The sequence below is a fragment of the Musa acuminata genome, chromosome BXJ3-6 (assembly GCF_036884655.1).
Source record: "Musa acuminata AAA Group cultivar baxijiao chromosome BXJ3-6, Cavendish_Baxijiao_AAA, whole genome shotgun sequence".
Lineage (NCBI taxonomy): Eukaryota > Viridiplantae > Streptophyta > Magnoliopsida > Zingiberales > Musaceae > Musa > Musa acuminata.
Genome location: NC_088354.1, coordinates 39,807,465 through 39,828,665, shown reverse-complemented (window position 1 = coordinate 39,828,665; position 21,201 = coordinate 39,807,465). Strand labels below are relative to the sequence as shown.

The 21,201-nt window shown below is 44.8% G+C and overlaps 3 protein-coding genes across 4 annotated transcripts; 2 read left to right on the top strand and 1 right to left on the bottom strand.

The window, feature by feature from the left end:
- The first annotated feature begins 5,370 nt into the window (after positions 1 to 5,370).
- Positions 5,371 to 7,524, top strand: LOC135641781 (uncharacterized). The gene is made up of 6 exons (XM_065157489.1): positions 5,371 to 5,449; positions 5,608 to 5,994; positions 6,080 to 6,424; positions 6,507 to 6,786; positions 7,054 to 7,161; positions 7,250 to 7,524. The coding sequence occupies exons 2-6, from the start codon at positions 5,695 to 5,697 to the stop codon at positions 7,387 to 7,389; spliced, it is 1,173 nt and encodes a 390-aa protein (XP_065013561.1). The 5' UTR covers positions 5,371 to 5,449; positions 5,608 to 5,694; the 3' UTR covers positions 7,390 to 7,524.
- A 969-nt stretch (positions 7,525 to 8,493) lies between these two features.
- LOC135640710 (uncharacterized) lies at positions 8,494 to 10,539 on the bottom strand. The gene is made up of 3 exons (XM_065155408.1): positions 9,861 to 10,539; positions 9,399 to 9,782; positions 8,494 to 9,312 (listed from the first exon to the last, which is right to left on the bottom strand). The coding sequence occupies exons 1-3, from the start codon at positions 10,149 to 10,151 to the stop codon at positions 8,674 to 8,676; spliced, it is 1,314 nt and encodes a 437-aa protein (XP_065011480.1). The 5' UTR covers positions 10,152 to 10,539; the 3' UTR covers positions 8,494 to 8,673.
- A 4,083-nt stretch (positions 10,540 to 14,622) lies between these two features.
- On the top strand, positions 14,623 to 17,012 carry LOC135640615 (laccase-24-like). 2 transcript variants are annotated; one of them, XM_065155253.1, is made up of 6 exons: positions 14,626 to 14,760; positions 14,863 to 15,014; positions 15,097 to 15,344; positions 15,431 to 15,559; positions 15,639 to 16,604; positions 16,674 to 17,012. In XM_065155253.1, exons 1-6 carry the CDS (start codon positions 14,686 to 14,688, stop codon positions 16,802 to 16,804), a joined length of 1,701 nt encoding a protein of 566 aa, XP_065011325.1. In that variant the 5' UTR covers positions 14,626 to 14,685; the 3' UTR covers positions 16,805 to 17,012. The 2 variants fall into 2 exon arrangements, with proteins under 2 accessions (XP_065011324.1, XP_065011325.1); XM_065155252.1 differs by having other exon boundaries at positions 14,623 to 15,014.
- Positions 17,013 to 21,201: the final 4,189 nt, after the last annotated feature.

The window sequence follows — 21,201 nt, the reverse complement described above, 5'->3', positions numbered from 1 at the left end:
CTTCAGATTCGGATCGTTTTTTAGGCGGAGTGCAGGTGATCGATCACTGTCGTGCAAAGGCCGGTCAACCATTGGGGGCTGGTGAGGGATCGTTCTTGTTCGGGTGTCAACGTCTTGGACTTTGTGACCGGGAAGAATCTCCAAGCAATCGAGGAATCTTGAGACGGGTAACACAAAAACACCTCCCGGCAAGGGAGAAGCGGCATTAGAATCTCAATATTTTGGATTAAGCTGATGATGATGGATTAGCGTGTAGTGGCTTGTGCACATTAATTATCCAAAACAACTACCAACCGCACATCCAGCGTTTTTTATGTAAAAATAATAATTCTATTGACGATTCTCTTTTTGTTCTTTTATTATTTTTATTCTAATTTTTTAATATTTTATAGACTTTTTTATGTGAATAAACATAAATATTTTTTTTTTCTTCTTTTCGAATAACGAGCATCATCGGAGTAACTTCCGATGGTAGGAGGGAAGGGAGTGGGTGGAAGTAGAGAGAGTCGAGGGGATACAGTAGGGAAGGACATGGAGGTAGGAGAGAGCAGAAGACAAAAAGGAAATAGGAGGAGAAGTTGGTGGATTTGAGGGGAAGGAGGAGTTGTGGAAAATAATAATAATATTATTATTGGTAATTAAGAGATATAATTATTTCCTACTAATTACAAACTATTTTTTATATAATTTTTTATTTTTTTATTAAAAAAATTTATTATTATTTTAAGAAAAATTATATGATATTCATCGCTTTCACTTTGTTGTCACAAGCAATCTCTCTTGAGCTTAGACTTGTGCAAGCCAATTATTGCTAATGATGATGTGATATTTTTACCTATGTTTAATATTAAATAAAAATTTTATAATTAGATATATGGTTACGTTTCATGATGAAATCAAGAAAGAAAGATAAGATATTGACGTTTGTTGTCAAAGAAGAACGAGGGGTGATGATAAGAAATAAATGAGTGGTAAAGTGATGGGTGAGAGTATATCGATAATAGCTAACGAGAGATAAAAGATTCGGTTGAAAGTGAACATCAGGATTAATCACATCTTTTAGAAAATAAAAAAATTTAAAAATAAAATTAGATATATATATATATATATAGGATAGAGAAGTTGTTATTATTTTATTTTCTCCATCGAAATAGTGATATTAGGGTGGTGCGGTCATGGTACTTATTTATAATTTAAATTTCCTAGAAAGTTGGACCCACTGTTAAGTCATCAAAATATATACACATTCTAAGGAAGGAATCGGAAATAGAGTAATAATGTATTGATTTCCTTTGAGAGGAAAAACTCATGTTGTATGATGAGTTGACATTGACACATTTCTCCCGAACCATAATCTGAAGATTCGGTCCCACCTTGAGATTAAAGCAAAAGAGGCACTCCAACCCACGATTCCGAAGCACATCAAATCCACCACCTCGACCACCAGCTTCTGTGCTAGAAGATGATCATAAGAGTTTAGGTCAACGTTGTAAGATCTGCTGACATTTACGACCGGACGTGGGGTCAAAGCTGTCATCTGCCGCTCATGCATGGCTCAGTAGTATCAGAGTCATCGAAGAGAAAGAAAACTCAGACAAAATGTTGTGGCGATGTGCATTATTGGTTTGTGAGAGGGCAGAGAAAGAGTGGTAGGCCACGAAAACCGAGAAGAAAGCAGCGACAGCGGGCGAGAGGACGCCAGCTTTCTGCCCGTCCTTTCCATCCGCCATTTGCTGCAGAGTTCTGACAAGATGGTGACCAAAAGTAGTAGAAACACCGAGGAAGAAAAGGAGGAGGAAGATGCGGGGGTACGTCAAAGCTGTCGTTCATCGTATGTTTGCTGTGCTGCTGCCGGTTTTGGGAACCCAACTCTGCGTCTTCGTTCGATGCTTTGCTCCTCCGTCTGCGCTCCGCTGAGCCGTTAAGTAGACTTCATGTCAACTGTGTCTCGAGCTGCATGTGGAGAGTGCAGGAGAAATAAGTCTCGTACCAACTTTAGCAGATAAGATCTTTGTTTTAAAAGAAGACACGAGAGATGAGGATTGACGAAGTGCCCCCATAAGAGAGATAAGAAATTTATGAGCATTTGGTTCCTTATTTTTCAATCCACGTGAAATTAATATAGTCTTCCCTAGAAAAAAAAAAAAGGCCTTAAGGCCTTTTTTTCTAGCGTTAAAAATATTAACACATGGAAACCGTCGATTAATGAATCGATCTGACTGATTTACTATTGAAAGTTCGAGTCCCTTCTAATGATTCCTCTTGGATATCGTAAAAAGCAAGCGTTACGAAAAAGAACGAAGGAATCTATAAGAAGAGATGGTTCATCGAGAGTGACTTAGTCTTCGAGTGGTGAAGCTTGGTCTGGGAGTTGGACGGTCCCCTTCGCTTGGTAGCCTCTTGGTTGTGCCTCTTGGCTATTTCGATGATATTACATAATAGGTTTACGTCGGGGGGTGTTTCGGTTTGATCATTTCGATGTTTAAATCAGAAAAATGAAGAGGGAGGAAAACAATAGTATCAACAGTGTAAATGAGGGAGTAAACAATTTTTTTTTCTACTTGTCTTGGCCTGGCCTAAGACTTGACTTTTATATCTAGGCACGGGATGAAGCAGACGAACCTCCGTTAAGGAAGCCTTCGGTTTGCCTCCTTGCTTCTTTGGGTCAAGCGAGCATGATTTATCTTCATTTGTCGCTCCTGTGAATAAAACTTTTAAGTGTATGTTGAGACCCTTACAGGGGATCTCCGCATGGCCCAAGGGTTTGTACCTTTTCTTTGAAAACCTCACACGCGATGTAAACCGTCGATTATACTTTCTCCCTCAACATAGATGAAGTGCTGAAGGCCGAAGGCCGTGAGGGAAAGGCTCAATGGCGGGAGATTCCAAACTTCATGGCGAAGGAAGAATTTGGCGGGTCCGTCGGTTGCTTCGCGGGTTAAATCACACGAGTAGCGCTTCAATGATGTTGGAATTTTTATTTGTATTAAATGTATCCATTAATCGATTTCCATTTCCACATATATATATATATATATATCAACTTTACGCTTTATTATTCTCTCTCTATTTTTATTCGCCTCTTTCGCGCCATCGGCATTTTCCGCGTCAGGCCGTGCCGTTCTTTTCGGTGGGGCGGCGCCACCGTTCCTCCGACCCTTAAACGTAGCATCGTCGTCGGTTGCCCCCTTTCTGCTCGCTTTTATTATATTTCCCTTGGAATAATAATAACTGCGCGGGGTGAGGGCGGGCGGAAGTGGCAGGACAATGAATCCGATTTAATGAAGGAAGGTGTGACGTCCGGGGAGCAGCGGGCATCGTGGGGCCTTCGCCGTCTGTCGCGGCTGCCGTCCTTTACGCCGAAAGTGACGGGCGCCGTCAGGCGGTGGGTCGGCCCATGTGACGGCGTCCCCGTGCTTTTCGGTGGTGGGGACGGGCGGTGGGGCGGATGGCCAGGGTGGGTGGAAGAAGGAATCTTTATTGCCTCCATGTTTTCCTGGAGATTCCGGATTCCGTTCGGGAGAGGTGGGGCGCCGAGTCTTACGGTGGCAACAACCGTGACCGCAGACCACACCACAGGGCGGGGATACCAACAACCTGCGACCGACGCAGATCCTTGCGAGGGGGGCGGCACATCAAAGGCAACTTTATTTACTGCCCCCGCCTACTTTATTTAGGCGGGCAGCTCGCCTACTTTATGTACTGCCCAGCTGTCCAACGCAGCTTTATTGTGTTTTTCTAATATTTTTCTATTTTCTTCGACAAAAAATAATTTCTTTAATTTTTATTATATATTAAAAAATAAAAAATAAAGATCTTGATAATATATCATAAGATCGTATATTCGAATTTTATTTTTTAAATATTTTTATTTTTTAAAATATTCTTTTGATTTTTTTTCTTTCTAAAGTCCTCTGGACTCGTCCTATTAGATTTATTGTAATATCAATTAGAATATATTAAAAATAAAATTATAATATTTTTAATATCACATAAAGTTATTATAATTAATTCAAAAAATAATTATTAATTCATATTTGTATTAGTATACCAATCAATTAAAATATTTTTATATAGTTTTATAGTATCTTTATTAAAATACTAAACAATGGACAAGAGTTTTATTATTAACATAGAAAAGTTTAGTCACCGACTTGAAAATGCTAAATTGAGAGATGCTTCACAAAATATATCCTAATATATGTATAATAAATATATACCATTTTATTGTATAAATAGATCAATCTCGTGCTCGGATGACTACTAATGACATAAAGATTCTTAAGTTATATGTATTTGATACGTAGCGTACAAAAGAGAGACTGTTTATAATAAATGAAATGACGATTCCCATCGCTTTAATATAATGAACGTTTTGTCTCTTATCTCCGGCGAAAGAGATCGGACGGTGCACCCATGTCTTATGGTCTCCCAAGGAACATATCAATACTAGTATTTTTTGAAGGACAACGTGGCTTCTCAGAGTTATCCTGACAAGTGTGGTGGACGAGTAGATATAAGAGATTTTTCATCTTTCTTATAATAAATGTATATATAAGAGATTTATACTATCAATTTATAATATTTTAAAATAAATTTAAATATCTTCATCAAGAAATTATAAATCTTTCTTATATAAAAAAATTATTTGAATGATCCTATAGTAATAAGTACTTTGAAATTATATTATAAATCTATTAAAAATATTATTACTGAGAAACTGGTGAAATCTATTGGAAAAAAAATAAAATACTAATTAAAAATATATAAAAATTATTGGAAAATAAAATAAAAAAGCCTTTTTTACTGGTCCAGCAAACAATGGGGCTTTCTACGTCGAACGGTGGCTCGTACGGTACAATGGCCGAGCACCTCAACTCGGTGTGGTCCAGTGATGGAAAGCTGATACGTTGTAGAAAACGATGGTAGTCGGAGCAACTTGCTGGCTTCTTCTGCACCGTTCCTATCATTTGAGGTTTTTGGATTTATGTTGTGCTGTGTATTGTGATACGGATTCGTTGTATTAAGTATCTTTAAATCTTACACCGAGCTTTGGCAACTGAAGAAGAAAAAGGAACAGCCCTAAATGGGTTTTGAAGTACCTCCTATTAATGTTTACAGCTTACTACATTAATTATTCTCTGCCGCAAGCCTTTACTATTTCCCGACGGTGTAGGTGGGAAGCCCAACACGCGACCTGCGTTCGGGTGCGTGCGTTTGGGTGGTGGGACGGACACATGGCGGGTCGGTGGGGGCGGAGGACCGGTCATGGATGCGGCCATGGGATGGATCGGCTGTGCGGTGCGGAATTAGGGCTTTTGCGTTGCGTCCACCTCTTTTAAAGGCTTTCTTAGTGTGTGTGTGTGTGTGTGTGTTGGGGGGGCGTGTTGCTTCGCGGTTGTCCTGGAACTGGGAACGCCCTCAACCCCACTTCTCTTTACTGCTCACGGTTCCTCAACATTCCTCCCCCAAATCTCCATCTCTCTCCCTTTCCATCTGTTGATTTCTTCATCTCAGAAGAGAAGAGAAGAGAAGAGGAGTTTTCGTAGCTACCCGCTCCTCCTCTGTGCATCTCATCTTATCACCTCCTCTTCCTTCTATTTTCAGGCATCTCTCTGCTTGGTTATCCTTTGAACCAGTCCAACAACTGCGAGCAGCGCGCGTGCACACGTTTTGTTGTTGTTGTTGTGTGACATGGCCAAAGAGTTCGATGATGGAGGGCTTTGGCTGCCTTCTGATTTCCTCTGCGACGAGTTCGTTCTCAGTGGAGGAGGAGGCAAGGACGGTGGGGGCGACTTTGCCGCGGCTTGCTTTACGGGCGAGTTCTCTTTTGGGTTTGGCTCAAATCTGGACTCTCCTGTGGAGTCGGTGACGGAGACGGAAGAGAGCGACGAGGAAGAGGACCACATCGCCGGGCTCACGCAGCAGATGGCTCGTTACTTCCTCCAAGACGAGGACAAGGATGCCTCCGGTGGTGCAGCGGACGACGCAAAGGTAACGAGTATTGATCCTCTTATCTGGCGACTAATTTATGTGGGCGTTCACGCCGGAGATCCGCTGATCCGACGAGTTCTTCAAGGCCATGGCACGCTCGCCCCAGTCAACGCTGTGCGCGTGGTCCGCCGCCTCCAACAAGGGGAGCCCGAACGGCCCGTCGCTCGTCTCTTCGCCGCCATCCACGTCTCCGATGAAGAAGCAAAACAAGGATCCCGCTGACCTGCTCTACGAAGCCGCGGGGCAGGTGATTCGGATGCGGAGCAACGATCTTGGCCGTCGCGAGAGTCTCTACGACCGCGGGATTCTTGGCGCGCCGATTAAACCCACCCTGGCGGCGTCGGTGGCTTCAGAGAACGCGAGCTTTGGCTACCATGCGACCGGTGCCGTCACTCCCGTTCTCACGCATCAGCAACTGCAGGCAGCACAAGTGAGCCTCGACCGTTTCGTTAATCTCTGATCCGCATCTCTTATTAGCCCTCAGTTCCCTGACATCTGGTCCTCTCTGTTAGTTTCACCATCTGAGGCAGCAGCAAACGATGAAGCAGCCGCTGTCGGTGGCCTGGGGAACGCAGAGCAAAGCCAGAGGCGGTGGCCGGCCCTTGGATCTATCGCCCTCCGCGTGGCCACCGCTCCGAAAACCGCCACCGCAGCAGCAGCAACCACCGCTTCCAGGGGCCGGGATGCGGGCCGTGTTCCTCCACAACGCCGGCTCGCGGAAGGAGTCCGCCGGGACCGGCGTCTTCCTGCCGCGGACGGTTGGCAAGAAGCTCGAGCCAAGGAAAAAGACCGGTAAAAATCTTTTCACCGCTAGAATCTCATCATTATTCTGTCGTTTCCTGTAAACCTTGGAGCGGTCGCCATAGTCTTCCCATCATTCGTCGTCTCGGGTGAGCAGTTCATTGGCGTTACTTTTCCTTTGTATCGGGAGTCAACATTAAGCTGGTAGACTTCACCCTCGTTTCTCCCTTATTTGCTTTGATGCGCTACATGTCTCCTCGCTGTTCTCACTTTTATACAGTGTTGCAACTTCTGCTTGATGTGCTTGATATTGCACAGGCTGTTCGACCGTGCTGGTTCCCGATAGGGTGGTTCAAGCTCTGAACCTGAACCTGAAGGAGTTCGCAGCACAGCCACGCTTCCCCGGTGGCTTTGTTCTGACTCATGGTGATTACTCTGAGATGCGTTCATGTCCACATTGGTGGAGTGTTGTTGTCATATTCTAATTTGGAAGCTCTTGTTTTTGGCTTGGCAGATGCACTTGTTGGGCGAAGCAGTGCGGGGCTATCACATCAGAGAAGGAAACACAACCTAACTGCCTCGCCGACGCCCGATGCAGCAGTGGCGACGGCAGCAACCCATGACATCGGCCTCCCTCAGGAATGGACCTACTGACCCATCTCACGTACACCAACTTACTGCAGTCTTAGTGCTTGCAATAGTTTTTAGGATAGGGAGTAGGAGAAGAAATTATGAAGAAAAATTATATATATATATGGCATAAGCAGCAGCAGTAGGGAATTTATAATGGATTTAGGAAGGTGGCAGCGCAGCAGATTTTGGCAGGGGATGCAGGGATGGATCACAGGGTGTGAAGAAACAATAAGCGGTGGCTGTCTTATATTTGGCCGAGAATTATGGTGGGGAATCCTTTAGTTTCTCAATAAGGAATTCCAAGCTCTCTTTCACCGACGTCCAGCTTGATAGTCGTCATCAATCACCCCCCTAATTCTCTCTCTCGCTCTCTCTAGCAGCCTATGTGTGTGTGACGGAGCGCAAGAAATGTGCCGGTCGCTAAGAAATAAGCAGGGCTCCCAAGTTCGTTAGTTCTTTGCCGAGTCTCGAGTCTACTCTCTGGATGTGAAGAAAGCTATATAAGATCATGGTTTGCGGTTTGCATGTTTGGAAATAAAAATGTATCGATTGTAATCAAGTGTTAATGAAATATTGTATCTGCGTTCGAATTATTTGGCATGTTCATCCAACGTGGGGTTACCCACCACCGTCGACACATTTCGTGCTGTACGACTTTGTGGGCCGGCGTCTGTGGTTTGGTTAATTCTTTTTCCTAAAGATTTCCTGAAAGCTGTAAATGACTTGAGAGACAGGCATGTCCTTCGCCAACTTTAGCCTGCAGAGGGAAGGAACACTTTTATGCTTTTGCTTGAGAGAGAATGCGGCTGTGTTTATCATCTCAATCGTAGGATCAATTGATGTACATTGGAACGTTTCAATTTAATCATATGTCTTGTTGATCATTAATGGCGATCGATAAGAGGACCAGTCGCGTTCGGAAAATGACTTGTCATTACACGCTCAAATTTTGGTTTGGGCTTAGGCCCGGTCCATTAGCTTAAGCATAGCCGTCTCTGCCCCCTCATTTTCGTAATAATAATTTGCTCGACAAAATTTTAAGTTGACTTAATTAAAATATCCGTTGACTTTTAATCTCAATTGGAGAATCTGCCCCTATGCGTATGAAAAGCTAGTAGGTCAAAGGGTACATAAATGGCTGATCCAGTATTTACACATCAGTAATTACATTACATCTGTAGTTCGACATGCACAGATTTGGAGAGCTTAGCCTGAAAACCCCATGCACTCCAAAATTCTTTACATCGGTGCAGTATTTACACATTAAATTCTTCTTATCGTATTATATATAATATATGTATGATATTATTGCCTCTCTTCTTCTTCAGTCGACGTGGAGTCCGATTCGTCTCCGTCAACTGCAGCAATCTGCGAAGGCCCGATCCTAGTGGCCGCCGGTTGCACACTGGAAGGTGGAGGCGCAGTTGCCACCGGGCCGTCGCCAACGTCAGTACTTTCCTCGCCCGCCTTGAGGTCCGCCGGGGGCAGGAAGCAGTCCGTGGAGAGCCCCCATATGTTGAAGTCCACCTCCTCCACGTTCCACGTCTCCTCCATCCGCGTCCGCGTGTGTCCGTCGCTGGTCTCCCCGAACCGGAACAGAGACACTTTGGTCCTCCCGGCGTGTGCGATGTTGACACCGTCGATGGGCCGGTAGTCCTCGATGAGCGACTCCATGGTGGACTCCCAGTACACGCTCCCCTTGCTCGCCGAGTACTTGATCCGAAGGAGGCGGGAGTCCGCGAGCTGGAGGAGCAGTCCCGTGCGCTGGCTGAAGTAGCCCCACACGGTGTGCTGGATGATCTCTACGGTGCTGCTGCTGCGGGCTCGCAAGGTGGCCGCCTCCGCGTCCAGCCTCAGCACGAAGCAGTCCTCCCCATTGACCCTCTTCTCCCCGAGGCACACCGAGCAAGCGAATAAGTTGGCCGTGCACCTCGGGTCGAGACCCTGTGCATGTGACAGAGGAAACGGTGTGCTTTTCGCTCGTGTCAACGAAGAAACAAGGCGAGGGAACGGAGAAAGAGTTCACGGACCTGAAGAGAACGGCGAAGGGGGAGAGGCGGGCCACGGGAGGCGTGGGACTGGTACCATGGGGTTTGTCTCCACGCCACCTTGCCGTCGCTCCCGGCGCTGATCTTGCACCCGGACACCAGCAACTCCAAGCACCAAAGATGCGGCTTCTTCTGCCACAGCACAAAACCCCCAATCTCCCCGGCGCCGTCGAAGCCACCGCCCTTTCTTACCTTCCTATTGTTGCTGGCCGTGTCGCCGCCGCCGCCGCCGTGGCCCTTGGGAAACTCCGACGCCGTCATGCGGACCTTCCCCACGGCGTACATGCTGTTTATCGCGTTCAACGCTTGCTCCCCTCCCGACGCCGCGATGTACTGCTGTACGATGTATTTGGCCATGGAGACTTCCTGCCATCCACGCATATTAATTCTCGTTTTGGTTCATGTCAAGAAGAAGAAACATCGATGGGACAGAGTAAGTCTCACAATAGGATCCTTCTCCATGCCGCGGACGAGTGTGGATCTATACGCTTGGACGGGAAGCGGGACGAGAGGCGCCCCGATGACACCGAGCATGAGCTGGAGCTCGGCCCCGCGGCCAATGGGCGATGGCGGCGACCGGTCGACGTGCGATCGCATCCACGCCTTTACGTTGGCGCAGAGTGTCTTGTTGCTCCTGGAGCTGGCGTCGGAAAGGAACGTCTCCTCGGGGATGGGCACCTCGAGGACGGTGTCCAGTCCATCTTCTCGGTCCAGGTTCGGCCACAGCTTCCTCATGGAAGCTAAGCGAGAAAGGAGACGGGGGAATTGCTCAGAGTCCGCCACCAGTCCTTCCTTGCTTTACCACCTACCGATGCCGTCTTCTTCTGGTTTTCTATCCATAGGATAACAAAGCAGCGGCGGCATGTGTTGGACCTTCAAAGCTTCTCATTTGTCTCTCCTCTTGTTTCAACCTCAACGCCTGTCTCTTCCACGCTTTATCTAATGAAATGCTTGAGCTTCGCTTTTGTTCCTCGTCGCTTCAACACCTCTGCATTCTCTTTGGACGACTCACAGCAGCAAATCACCAACCGAGTCTGTGGCCTGCGGATGATTCTTTAGCTTCAATATATAGTGAGAAGGGAAAAGGTATAGCGTGAATGGGCAGCAGAGCTTTGCAAAGGAACCAAAGGTGCATGCACCCATGTTTAAGCTCTGCACGTTTTCCTCCACCATACGTCTGTCGTTTCTTCCTGCATCTATTTAAGGTGGAGTAAGGGGACGTGATCAGAAAGTAAATGGTTTCATATGATGCCATTCTTAAAGTGGAAGACTCTTCGACTGAATATATTGACCAAATTCTTAAAGAGGAGTGTTAAGAAGTTAAAATATATTTTAGAAGATTATAAATAAATATTTTACCTTTTAAATAAGATTAGATAAGAGTTTTAGGAATAAAAAATTCTTAGTTCACAAAATTAAAATATATTTAAATTTTTTTAAATTAATATCTTATCTTTTTAAATAAAATTAAATAGAGTTATAAAGATTATTGCATTTGATCCTCCCATTCATTCATAGTCACCGGACCGATGCTTCACGTAACATAGAAGACCTGAGAGATATAGATAGGGTTCATGTGTGTCGTGTCTGCCAAATTTTGTAGTGGAAACAGAGCAAAGATAGGATTGTCGTGTTGGCCTCGATTGCCGGAGCCGCCTTCACCGCCCAAGCGTGCTTCCCGGCCTCGCCAGTTTAGTTTACAGTCCAAGGGAACTCCACGCCGTCGCCACCCATTTCATTTCAGTGGATCCGATAATAATAATAATAGAGAAACTCGAACGTGTGAACCTTACGAGAGGAGATGCTCAACTTTCAGTGGTCATTCCATGAGAAGAAACAAAGTGAACTAATGAACTTTCATGTGGCAATGTGTGTTTTCTTTTAAAAAGCTTTTATACCAACATTTCGTTGAGCCATTTTTTTTTTACCCATATCCCATACACCCAAATCCTCAATAATAGACGCCCACCATTTATCATACATCCAATCCTTAGTTTCCATAGAATTTTATATTTTATTTTTAAATAAATTTCTAAATATAAAATCCTTATTATTAGACTTTCGTCAACGTGGGGTTTTACGAGGTCGATGTACATTGTCTTATCTTTAAATATTTAAAGATAAGACGTTGTTTATTTTCATGACTTGAATCTTTATCTTTTAGATTGTAAAGAAACAACCCTACCCTAGTTTCCCATGTTGAGACTTCAACCTACTGACTAAGCTACGTAAAAGCATCCATCCATGATTTCTTAGAGAGACTATAACTATTTAGGTCTAGATGTTTGAGGCAATAATAGGTCTGTGATGCCATTAGATGTTATGGGTTGCACGCACGCTACATCGATGCATTCAACGAGTGTATAATCTTGGCGACAAGCTCGAGTAATTTTTAAAAATATAAATTTTTATTTATTAAGTAAATTTACTAATCAAATATTTTTTTTTTACCCATATCCCATACACCCAAATCGTCAATAATAGATGTCCACCATTTATCATATATCTAATCCTTAGTTTCCACGGAATTTTATTAAAAAATAAATAAATTTCTAAATATAAAAATCCTTATTATTAGACTTTCGTCAATGCGAGGTTTTATGAGGTCGATATACACCATTTTATTCTTAAATATTTAAAAATAAGATGTTGTACATTTTCATGACTTGAATCTTGATCTTTTAGGTTGTAAAGAAATAACCCTACACTAGTTTCCCATGTTGAGACTTCAACCTACCGATTAGCTATGTGAAAGCATCCCTTCATAATTTCTTAGAGAGACTATAACTATTTAGGTCCAGATGTTTGAGGCAATAATAGGTTTGTGATGCTATTAGATGTTCTGGGTTGCATGCGCACTACATCGATGCATTCAACGAGTGTATAGTCTTGGCGACAAGTTTGAGTAATTTTTAAAAATATAAATTTTTTATTTATTAAGTAAATTTACTAATCAAATAATTCTGTAAATATAATATTAATAGTTATGATTTAAAAAAATATATATATATCACTGAGTACACTGAAGATACCAACTAGTTTAGTTGGTAAAGATTTTGATAGTTTATTGGTAGACTTAAATTTCGTTTTCGCCACTTACGCTTGATTTCGAATGTTTTATGGTTGCCTTCAGCCCAATCCCATAAGTGGGCTTGTAGAAGTAAGCCAGCCCAAATTGTGGTTCCACCATCAGTGAGCTTACAATTCTACAGCTTATGAGCAATTAATTATATACGGAATTCCACGTAAATTGCAGATTATTTAGCCCTTAAACCCCCAAAACAGGTATCGAGATATTTGATGAGAACGAATTCTACAGTTATGGAATCAAAGAGCATTCGCTATCAGTTTCTAAGGATCTGCTTCGGAGCTGCAGTCTCGTTTCTCATGACACACACTGTAGTAGCAGCCGGTGGGATGCCATCCCATTTCGTGGCAACCTAATCCAACTACACCTTCAAGCTATTGATTTCGACCCAATCCTAATCTACATGGGATATTTTAATGTGCATTGAATTACAATCTTGTTGTTTTCAATATTGTTAGTATAAACAACTTTATGCCGTGGCCTCGGGGTCGACGCGGCTTGGTCGGTGGTCCGAATGACGGGGATCTCGCGCAGCGTCCCTCGAGATCTCTCAGTGGTCGATCACGGCGGTCCGATCGGGATGTCACGTCGGGAGGGAAGCTTTTGCCGCGGCACCGGGGATAGGCGACCCCGTTCTCACACCTGCACACAGGTCGGGTCGGAAGCTCGGCCCGACCCCTCCGACGATCAAGTCAGTGGATGCGAAGGGGATTTTTGTATGAAGAAGTGCTCTCTCCATTTATTTAGAACTTTGTGATATTTATAGGTGAGTTTAGTGTTACCTGATGTGCCTGCCTGCAGGAGCAGGACCGTACCTCTGATGGCATCTGACATTGCCGTTGGTGTTGCGTGGAGAACCGAACTATCGTAGGGTATGGGCGAGCCTCGGTCGTCGTCCCCCTCTGCCTCGGCCAAGCGCGCTGGGTCAGACAACGAGGAAGTCGTTGTCTGAGAGCGGGTGACGTCGGCGTACATCGAGTCGGCATTATTGCCCTCCTCCTCGGGCAGAGTGTCGCCCAGGCGTGGCTAACGTCGTGGCACGTCATGTCGCCATTATTACCCTCATCAAATATGAAAGCCATAAATCATACGATGGCCTATCTTCTCACTCTATGGGCCATCTCCCTGATGTTGATGCTGACCCATTCCAATCTCCACTTTTGAATGGGACGCAAGAATGAGTATGGAATTCTCAAACAATATTTTCATGTCTTGGAGTGCTTAGGAAAGCAGCTTACCCACTTCCGGTTATGACGTTTATGGCTCGTAGAGACTTGTATCGCAAGTCATTACTCATGGCACCATTTCCTACGTTGATACCAACTCTTGACATCCAGTGAATGGACCGTTCCTTCTTCAGTTGAGTTAGCATGCTCTTCGTTTAGTTCCTGAGATGTGACACAATCTGTTACCGAAAAGATGTAGTTGAGATGGTAGATGAGAAGGTTCAGCTACTCGTCCTCTGTTTGGATTCGATTGGCCAACTCGTCGAGGACCAGAAAATGACATGCTCGGTGCTCGGTACTGTTTCCCTGTGTCTTTCTCCCCACGAAACCGTGTCTCTCCACCCTATACTACCTCTCTAAAACCATCATAGACAAAATGGTTCGTTATGAACTCTGCAATCGCATCGACGTATCTTTCAGTACTGCGGCGAAGGAAGAGACTTCCGCTTGTGTCCCGACCTGCTATTGTTCATGCTTTTGGTTGATCCATTGATGCAGTCAAAACCGGACGAGGTCATCGACTCGTTGGAACTACAGAGCGACAGGTGAGCTGTCGTTACCTTGGCTTTCGACGAGTCATGTAGTTCCGAGACGACGCACAGATTTCCACGCGACATTGCCGAGGAACGAGTGCTTTTAGCTAACCGGTCGATCGGACTGGGCAATCTGGAAACGTATGTACAACTGAAGCTACCTACTCTGGAAGGATTCATTAGTAATAGGATGGGGTTGACCAGAGTGGTAGTTTTCGCAACCTAATCATCACCTGCTACGATTTGGGCTCTGATTCTGTCCGTCAACGGTGAGGAATACCTTTCTGCGTGCGTTTGAGGACGCAACGGTGGCTCTATAAAAGTGGCCCTCGTTGGCTTCTCCATTGGCATCCGGTCTCGAAGAAAAAGCGGAGAGGAGGCTTTCCTCTGCTTCGGTCGCTGCGATACTCCCAACTTAACCGATGCGTTCCTCGGCTTTCGTTCTTGTCTTCCTATGCTTCGTTGCGGATGCAGCCATCGTGGAGCACACCTTCAATGTGATCTACTACTTACTATCCCTGCAGTCAATCCTTGTTTCTCTTTCTGCAGTATTATCTTTGGTTCCGTCGATGGAGTTCGACATGCTTTTCGTCTTTCAGGTGGGAAATCTGACGGTAAGTCGGCTGTGCGAAGACAGAGTTATCACTGCAGTGAATGGCCAGCTTCCCGGCCCCACCATAGAGGTTAACGAAGGCGACACGTTGGTGGTTCATGTCACGAACGAGTCGCCCTACAACATGTCGATCCACTGGTAAGTAATGGAGGCAAACTGCAAAGACTCATGCGTTTGGCAATTAGGAATCAGTAGTCACAAGCTGCTGCTGCTGCTGCAGGCATGGCATCTTCCAGATGTTAAGCGCGTGGGCGGACGGGCCGAACATGGTAACGCAGTGCCCCATCCGCCCCGGGAACAGCTACACCTACAAGTTCAACGTCACCGGCCAAGAAGGCACGCTGTGGTGGCACGCCCACGTCTCCTTCCTCCGTGCCACCGTCCACGGAGCTCTCATCATCCGTCCCAGGGGCGGCCCTAAGCGCTGCCCCTTCCCGCAGCCCCATCATGAAGTCCCCATCGTCCTGGGTATCGTTTCTGCAACAGTGCTCGCCTCGTCCTATTAAACTGGCCCCGGATGACCGAGCTCTTCCTGTACTTCAAATCTTCTGCAGGGGAGTGGTGGAAGGCCAATGTGGTCGATGTCGCAGACGAGGCCTTTCTTACCGGTGGGAACCCCAACATCTCCGACGCGTTCACCATCAACGGGCAGCCCGGTGACTCGTACGAATGTTCCAAGAAGCGTGAGCGATGACTCTTTACCTCTGCCTGTCGATGACGACGCGTGCATTTCTGATTCGTGCTCTGCATGGTCGCATGCAGACACCTACAGGCTCAAAGTCGTCGCAGGGAAGACGTACATGCTCCGCATCATCAACTCTGCACTCAATAATCAGCTCTTCTTCAAGGTCGCCGGGCACAACTTCACCGTGGTGGCGGTGGACGCCAGCTACACCAAGCCCTACAAAACCGACGTGGTGGTCATCGCCCCAGGGCAGACTGTCGACGCCCTCATGGTCGCCGATGCTGCCCCGGGCAGATACTATATGGCCGCCCGCCCATACATCAGCACGGGACCCCAGGGCCCTCCCTTCGACACCACCACCACCACCGGTATCGTCAAGTACAAGTCCGCCCACGGTTCTTCGCCTCCTGCGATGCCCACCATGCCGCCCTTCAACGACACCGCGACCGCCCACCGGTTCTTCACCGAGATAACCGGTCTCCTTAAGCCGGGCCGACCCACCGTCCCTCTCGTCGTGGACGAGCAGATGTTCGTTACCTTCGGGCTGGGGCTTGCTCCCTGCGAACCGAGCCAAGTCCGGTGCAACAGGACCGCGGGTTCTTTCGCTGGAAGCATGAACAACGTATCGTTTCGGTTCCCCACCACGACGTCGTTGCTGGAGGCGCAGTATAAGGGTGTGAGCGGGGTGTACACGGCCGACTTCCCCAACAACCCGGCGGCTCTCTTCGACTTCACCAACCTCACCGTGAACACCGACCCGTCCCTGCAGCCGTTGCGGTCCACGGTCAAGGGCACCAAGTTGAAGAAGGTGAAGTACAACGCGACGGTGGAGATGGTGCTGCAGAACACGGCGATACTAGGGACGGAGAACCACCCGTTGCACCTCCACGGCTTCAACTTCTTTGTGCTCGCGCAGGGCTTCGGGAACTTCAACGCGACGGCGGCGGCGAGTAGCTACAACCTGGTGGACCCGCAGGTGAGGAACACTGTCGCGGTGCCGGTGGGCGGATGGGCCGTCATCCGATTCGTCGCCAACAACCCAGGTGCGTCTCTTTCTTTTCGCCGTCTTCTCCATCGCCGGGGCAGCTGGAACTATACGGTTTGATGTGTAGGTGTATGGATCCTGCATTGCCATTTGGACGCCCACTTGCCGTTCGGGTTGGCCACAGCATTCGAGGTGGCGAACGGACCCACCGCCGAGTCGACTCTGCCTCCACCGCCGCCGGACTACCCCACTTGTTAACCAGCAGACGCCGATAGCAAACGAGCTATATTTCCTCGCCTCACGAGTTGTTCGATGTCTATTCTTTGGGTGTCTTGCACGTAACAATGACACCGTACGACTTCAATTCGTCCACAGAGTATATATTCTATAGTAAATTGCAACATGCCGTATTTTCTCGCAATAAAACGTCATCTGCGGATTAATTCGACTGTCTCGTTCATCTCCACCGTTGTTTTGTGAGGAAAGTGTGGGTAATATTTTTGCCAAGCAACGGATCGTGTTATGGGCCGCTACAAGGCAGGCCGGCCCATAAGCTTCCATCAGAGTGTGCCACGGGTCACATATAGCCTCTTCGATTGAGCACGAATCAACGAAAGTTGCTGCACGCATCGGAGTAGGACTACGCCACGTCGATCGGAATCAATTGATGGGTGACGTTTCTCCTACTCTTGTCGTTCGTGGCGTCGCCACCCAATCCATGCGATTGAAAGTTCAACGCGATTGGCACACGATACGAACAATCCAAAACTTTCGCCGTCGCTGGTCAGCCGGAAGGCTTGAATGCGTTTGCTTGCTTGTGGCGCTCTTCGCAGAGTAAAAGAGGCGGCGGCCACTTGGACGGTCAAAGCACAGAATGGGACGATTCCATGCCCATTATTGAAATCGTTTACTCATACCTAAATGCCATTTTTTTTGTTATAATATATAAAGGCGGAATCATCAAAGAGGCGTCAAAGAAATACTTATAATAAAAAAAATAAAAAAAATTAGACTCTCGATAGTCTCTTCCTTTTTGTCATCCTTTTGTCAAACTTTCTTGAATCAATCCTATAAAATTATTCGAGGGTATACTCACAAAGTTCCTCTGATACTTATATTATATTAGTCTTGATCGTAAAATTTTTCTCCATACATTTGCTCACTCGTGAGAGATGCCGTCTTCAAAGCTTACACATGAGTTAAGATCCGGATTCAAAAGACAGCCCATTGTTTCTTGCATGAGGTAAACAAACATCTTGATAGAATACCACAGAAGGGTCCATGTGACCTTTCTAAGACTAATTTAATCTGGTCAAATGGGTTTAACCTAATAATTCATAATTAAACAATCAGTCATTAAAAATAATCCTCTTTGGTTCTCTTAGTCTGATCCGATTGATTTAAATACGAGCAAACGCAAATATCAAGAGAAAAAAAGATTGGTGCTAGAAGGAGAGCTTGAACCTCCGTGGGAAACAACTTTGCGAGCCGTGGCCTCGAGGCCGACGCGGCTCGGTTCGGGTCCGAACGTCGGGGATTTCTCCAGCTACAATACACCTCTTGGCTCCTAGCTGCTCTCTACTGTTGTTTTTGAGTAGTCGAACCTTTGATCCGCCATGCTGTTTCAACTCACCAATGACTCTGACTCTGGTGTGGGGTTGGCTGAGTTGTGTTGATCATTGTTGATTCTTGCGGATCCTCCAAATGAAGGAAAAGACCATCTTTATTGCGCTAGTCTCTCAAATGCCTCATGTTGCTTGAACTGGATGGATGCTTGTCGGAGATTTAACAAGCATCGTCTCGCAAACTTATGAAGTTTTGGGTCATTCCTCCACAAAATTTGCACATTGACTCTTTTTTCACTTAGTTGTCACATCCAAGTAGGTTCGCATGACATTCATGTAGGATCCAAACTTATCTTGGATCTATAAATCTCTATCAAAAATAGACATTCCATTTAGATATCCAGAACATAATCTATTCAAAGTAAAATATAATATTGTTATCTTTTTGTCATACTATATTTAGTTTTGTACTGAAGAGGAATTCTGACATAATGTCTTCTTAAAACGGAGTGCACCAAATTAAAATGGGTTTTTTTTTTTTTCTCTCTCTTTTGATGAAAGGAAATTTGATGGAATAAGTCCTTTACATCCTAATAGTAGTCTAATATGATTCGGATTTATATGCATATCATTGAGATTTCTTCAAGATGAAAACGTCAAAAGATATCTTTCAGTGATGTCATGTGATGACATTTGGCTCAAGAGATCAATAAAACTAATTTAATCTGGTCAAATGGGTTTAACTTAATGATTCATAATCAAACAATCAGTCATTAAAAATAATCCTCTTTGGTTCTCTTAGTCTGATCTGATTGATTTAAATATGAGCAAACACAAACATCTAAGGGAAAAAAAAGGACCGTGTGAAATGATTACTTGAGACGATAGGAACTCGAACTGATACTATATCTCTTATTAGTAGCATGCATACCAAACTCATTTTTTGACTCTATAAATCTCTATCAAGAATTGTCATTCCATTTAGATATAGGGAATATGTCCAAAGCAAAATATAATATTATTCTCTTTATCACGCTAAGGCTATATATATATATATAATATTTCAGTTCATATATTTTTAAAAGTTATATTGAGATCTCTATAATTATGAAAGTAAAATATTTAATCTCATTTTTTTTATGTCATCAACTCTACTAATAGAACACTATCATGTGTTTCTAAAATGAGATAAAAAGGTAATTTCGCAATCGCTATTTTCATGTGAAAGCTTTGCTATCATTCTCTAGTTTTATCCTCCCCTCCGGCTTTGCTATCATGCTTTGCTTCCCTTCCCTCTCATGTCTTTCCTCGACCCTCTCCAATGCTTTGCTTCTCTTCCCTCTCGGAGAAGGGAGACCTCGACGACTTCAAGTTCGATGTCAAGATCGACATCGCCATTGCCAATCCCCCCTCCATTGCGCTTACATCGCTTTCAGGGCATGAAAGAAGGCCACGCACTTCAACCCTCATAACTTCATTGATAATTGAGTCGACCTTGACATGTGCGACTATCACGATGTCTTCTGCACCGTGATGCCTGATGACTCCTCGATCAATGTTGCCATCGACATTGAACTTGATGACATCGATATCACCGGGTACCTCCCCACGGAACTTGGCCTCTTGCCCAACACCGCTCTCCTTCACATCAACTCCAATTGCTTTTGTGACATCATCCACTAGAACATTTCTCGTCTCAAACTCCTCCATGAGCTCGACGCTAGCAACATTTACTTTGTCAACCCATTCCCGGACGTTGCCCTTCGCTTGCTATCACTTAAGTACCTCGACCTTTAGTTCAATGACTTCAAGGGAGCACTGTCGTCGGTGCTCTTCGATAAGAAGCTAGACATCATATTTTTCAACAACAACCGTTTAGCTCTTAGATGCCTGACAACTTTGATAACTCTAAAGCCTTCATCGTTATCATCGCCAACAACAAGATCCATGACTGTCTTCTAAGTAACATCGGTAAAATGACGATCACCCTTAATCAGCTTGTTTTGATGAATAAGTTTTTAAGATTTAATCGAAGATTTTTTGCTCCCGGTAGACTATCTAGGAGGATAACGAAGCCGAAAAAGGATAGTGAAGCTTTTACAAAAGTTACTCTTATATAAAATTAATGATTAAAATATTATATTTTTATCTTCTATCGGTAGAGCAAACAATACTAGGAGAAACGATATTAAATGTTTCAATTGTATAATTATATGAATCCCACCATATAATCTTTAATTTTGTACTATAGCAAAATTTATCTTCACCCACAGAGAGGAATTTTGACATTAATGACTTATTAAAACATAGTGCACCAAATCAAAATGGGGATTTATTTATCTTTTGATGAAAGGAAACCGAAACCATGTGTGACTAAGACCTGTTCTTCCGGTTTATATCTTCTTCCTTCTTCTCCCTTAAATTGTTTATCTCGTTGACCCTGTCCCTTTCCTGACCTCTCGCTGCTATCCACATTTGAATTGCAACGTGGAAGAAGAAGAAGTTATTCCGAATCAAATCTTTGTACGCCTCTTATAAAACTCCCAAACTGGTGCAACAATGAGCAAACAAGCTCTCACCTACCTCGCTTGACAAGTAAACGTTAGCATGCTCTCCTTCATTGGTCCGGAAATGATCCAAAGATTTGTTTCCCTTGTTCAGGAATTTTCAACACACATGCATTCGAACTCTTATTCTTCTAATGCCGTCGGACTCGTTGATGGTAGAAACTTTCTCCACGCTACCATACCTACTCTTAACTCTACTGAGTGGGTTCTTTCTATTCGTAGTCCAAAGTCCAAAAGAAGGTGGTCATTGTCAAATTAGATGACTTACGAATACGCTCAACATACCTTACCATCATAATTTATACATTTCGCCCTCAACTATCATATACTTTTATTGAATCGGAATCATCGACAATCATTTCTGTTCCCATTTCATACATAATTGAATGTGCAGTAGATTCAGATCTAACCTGGGTTTAACTTTTCAATCTGTTATAGATGAGATGTCGGAATGATAGAGAATTTGACGGATGATCCTATAAACACTATATTAAGAGGGTGTGTGTGACAAAGACCTTACCAA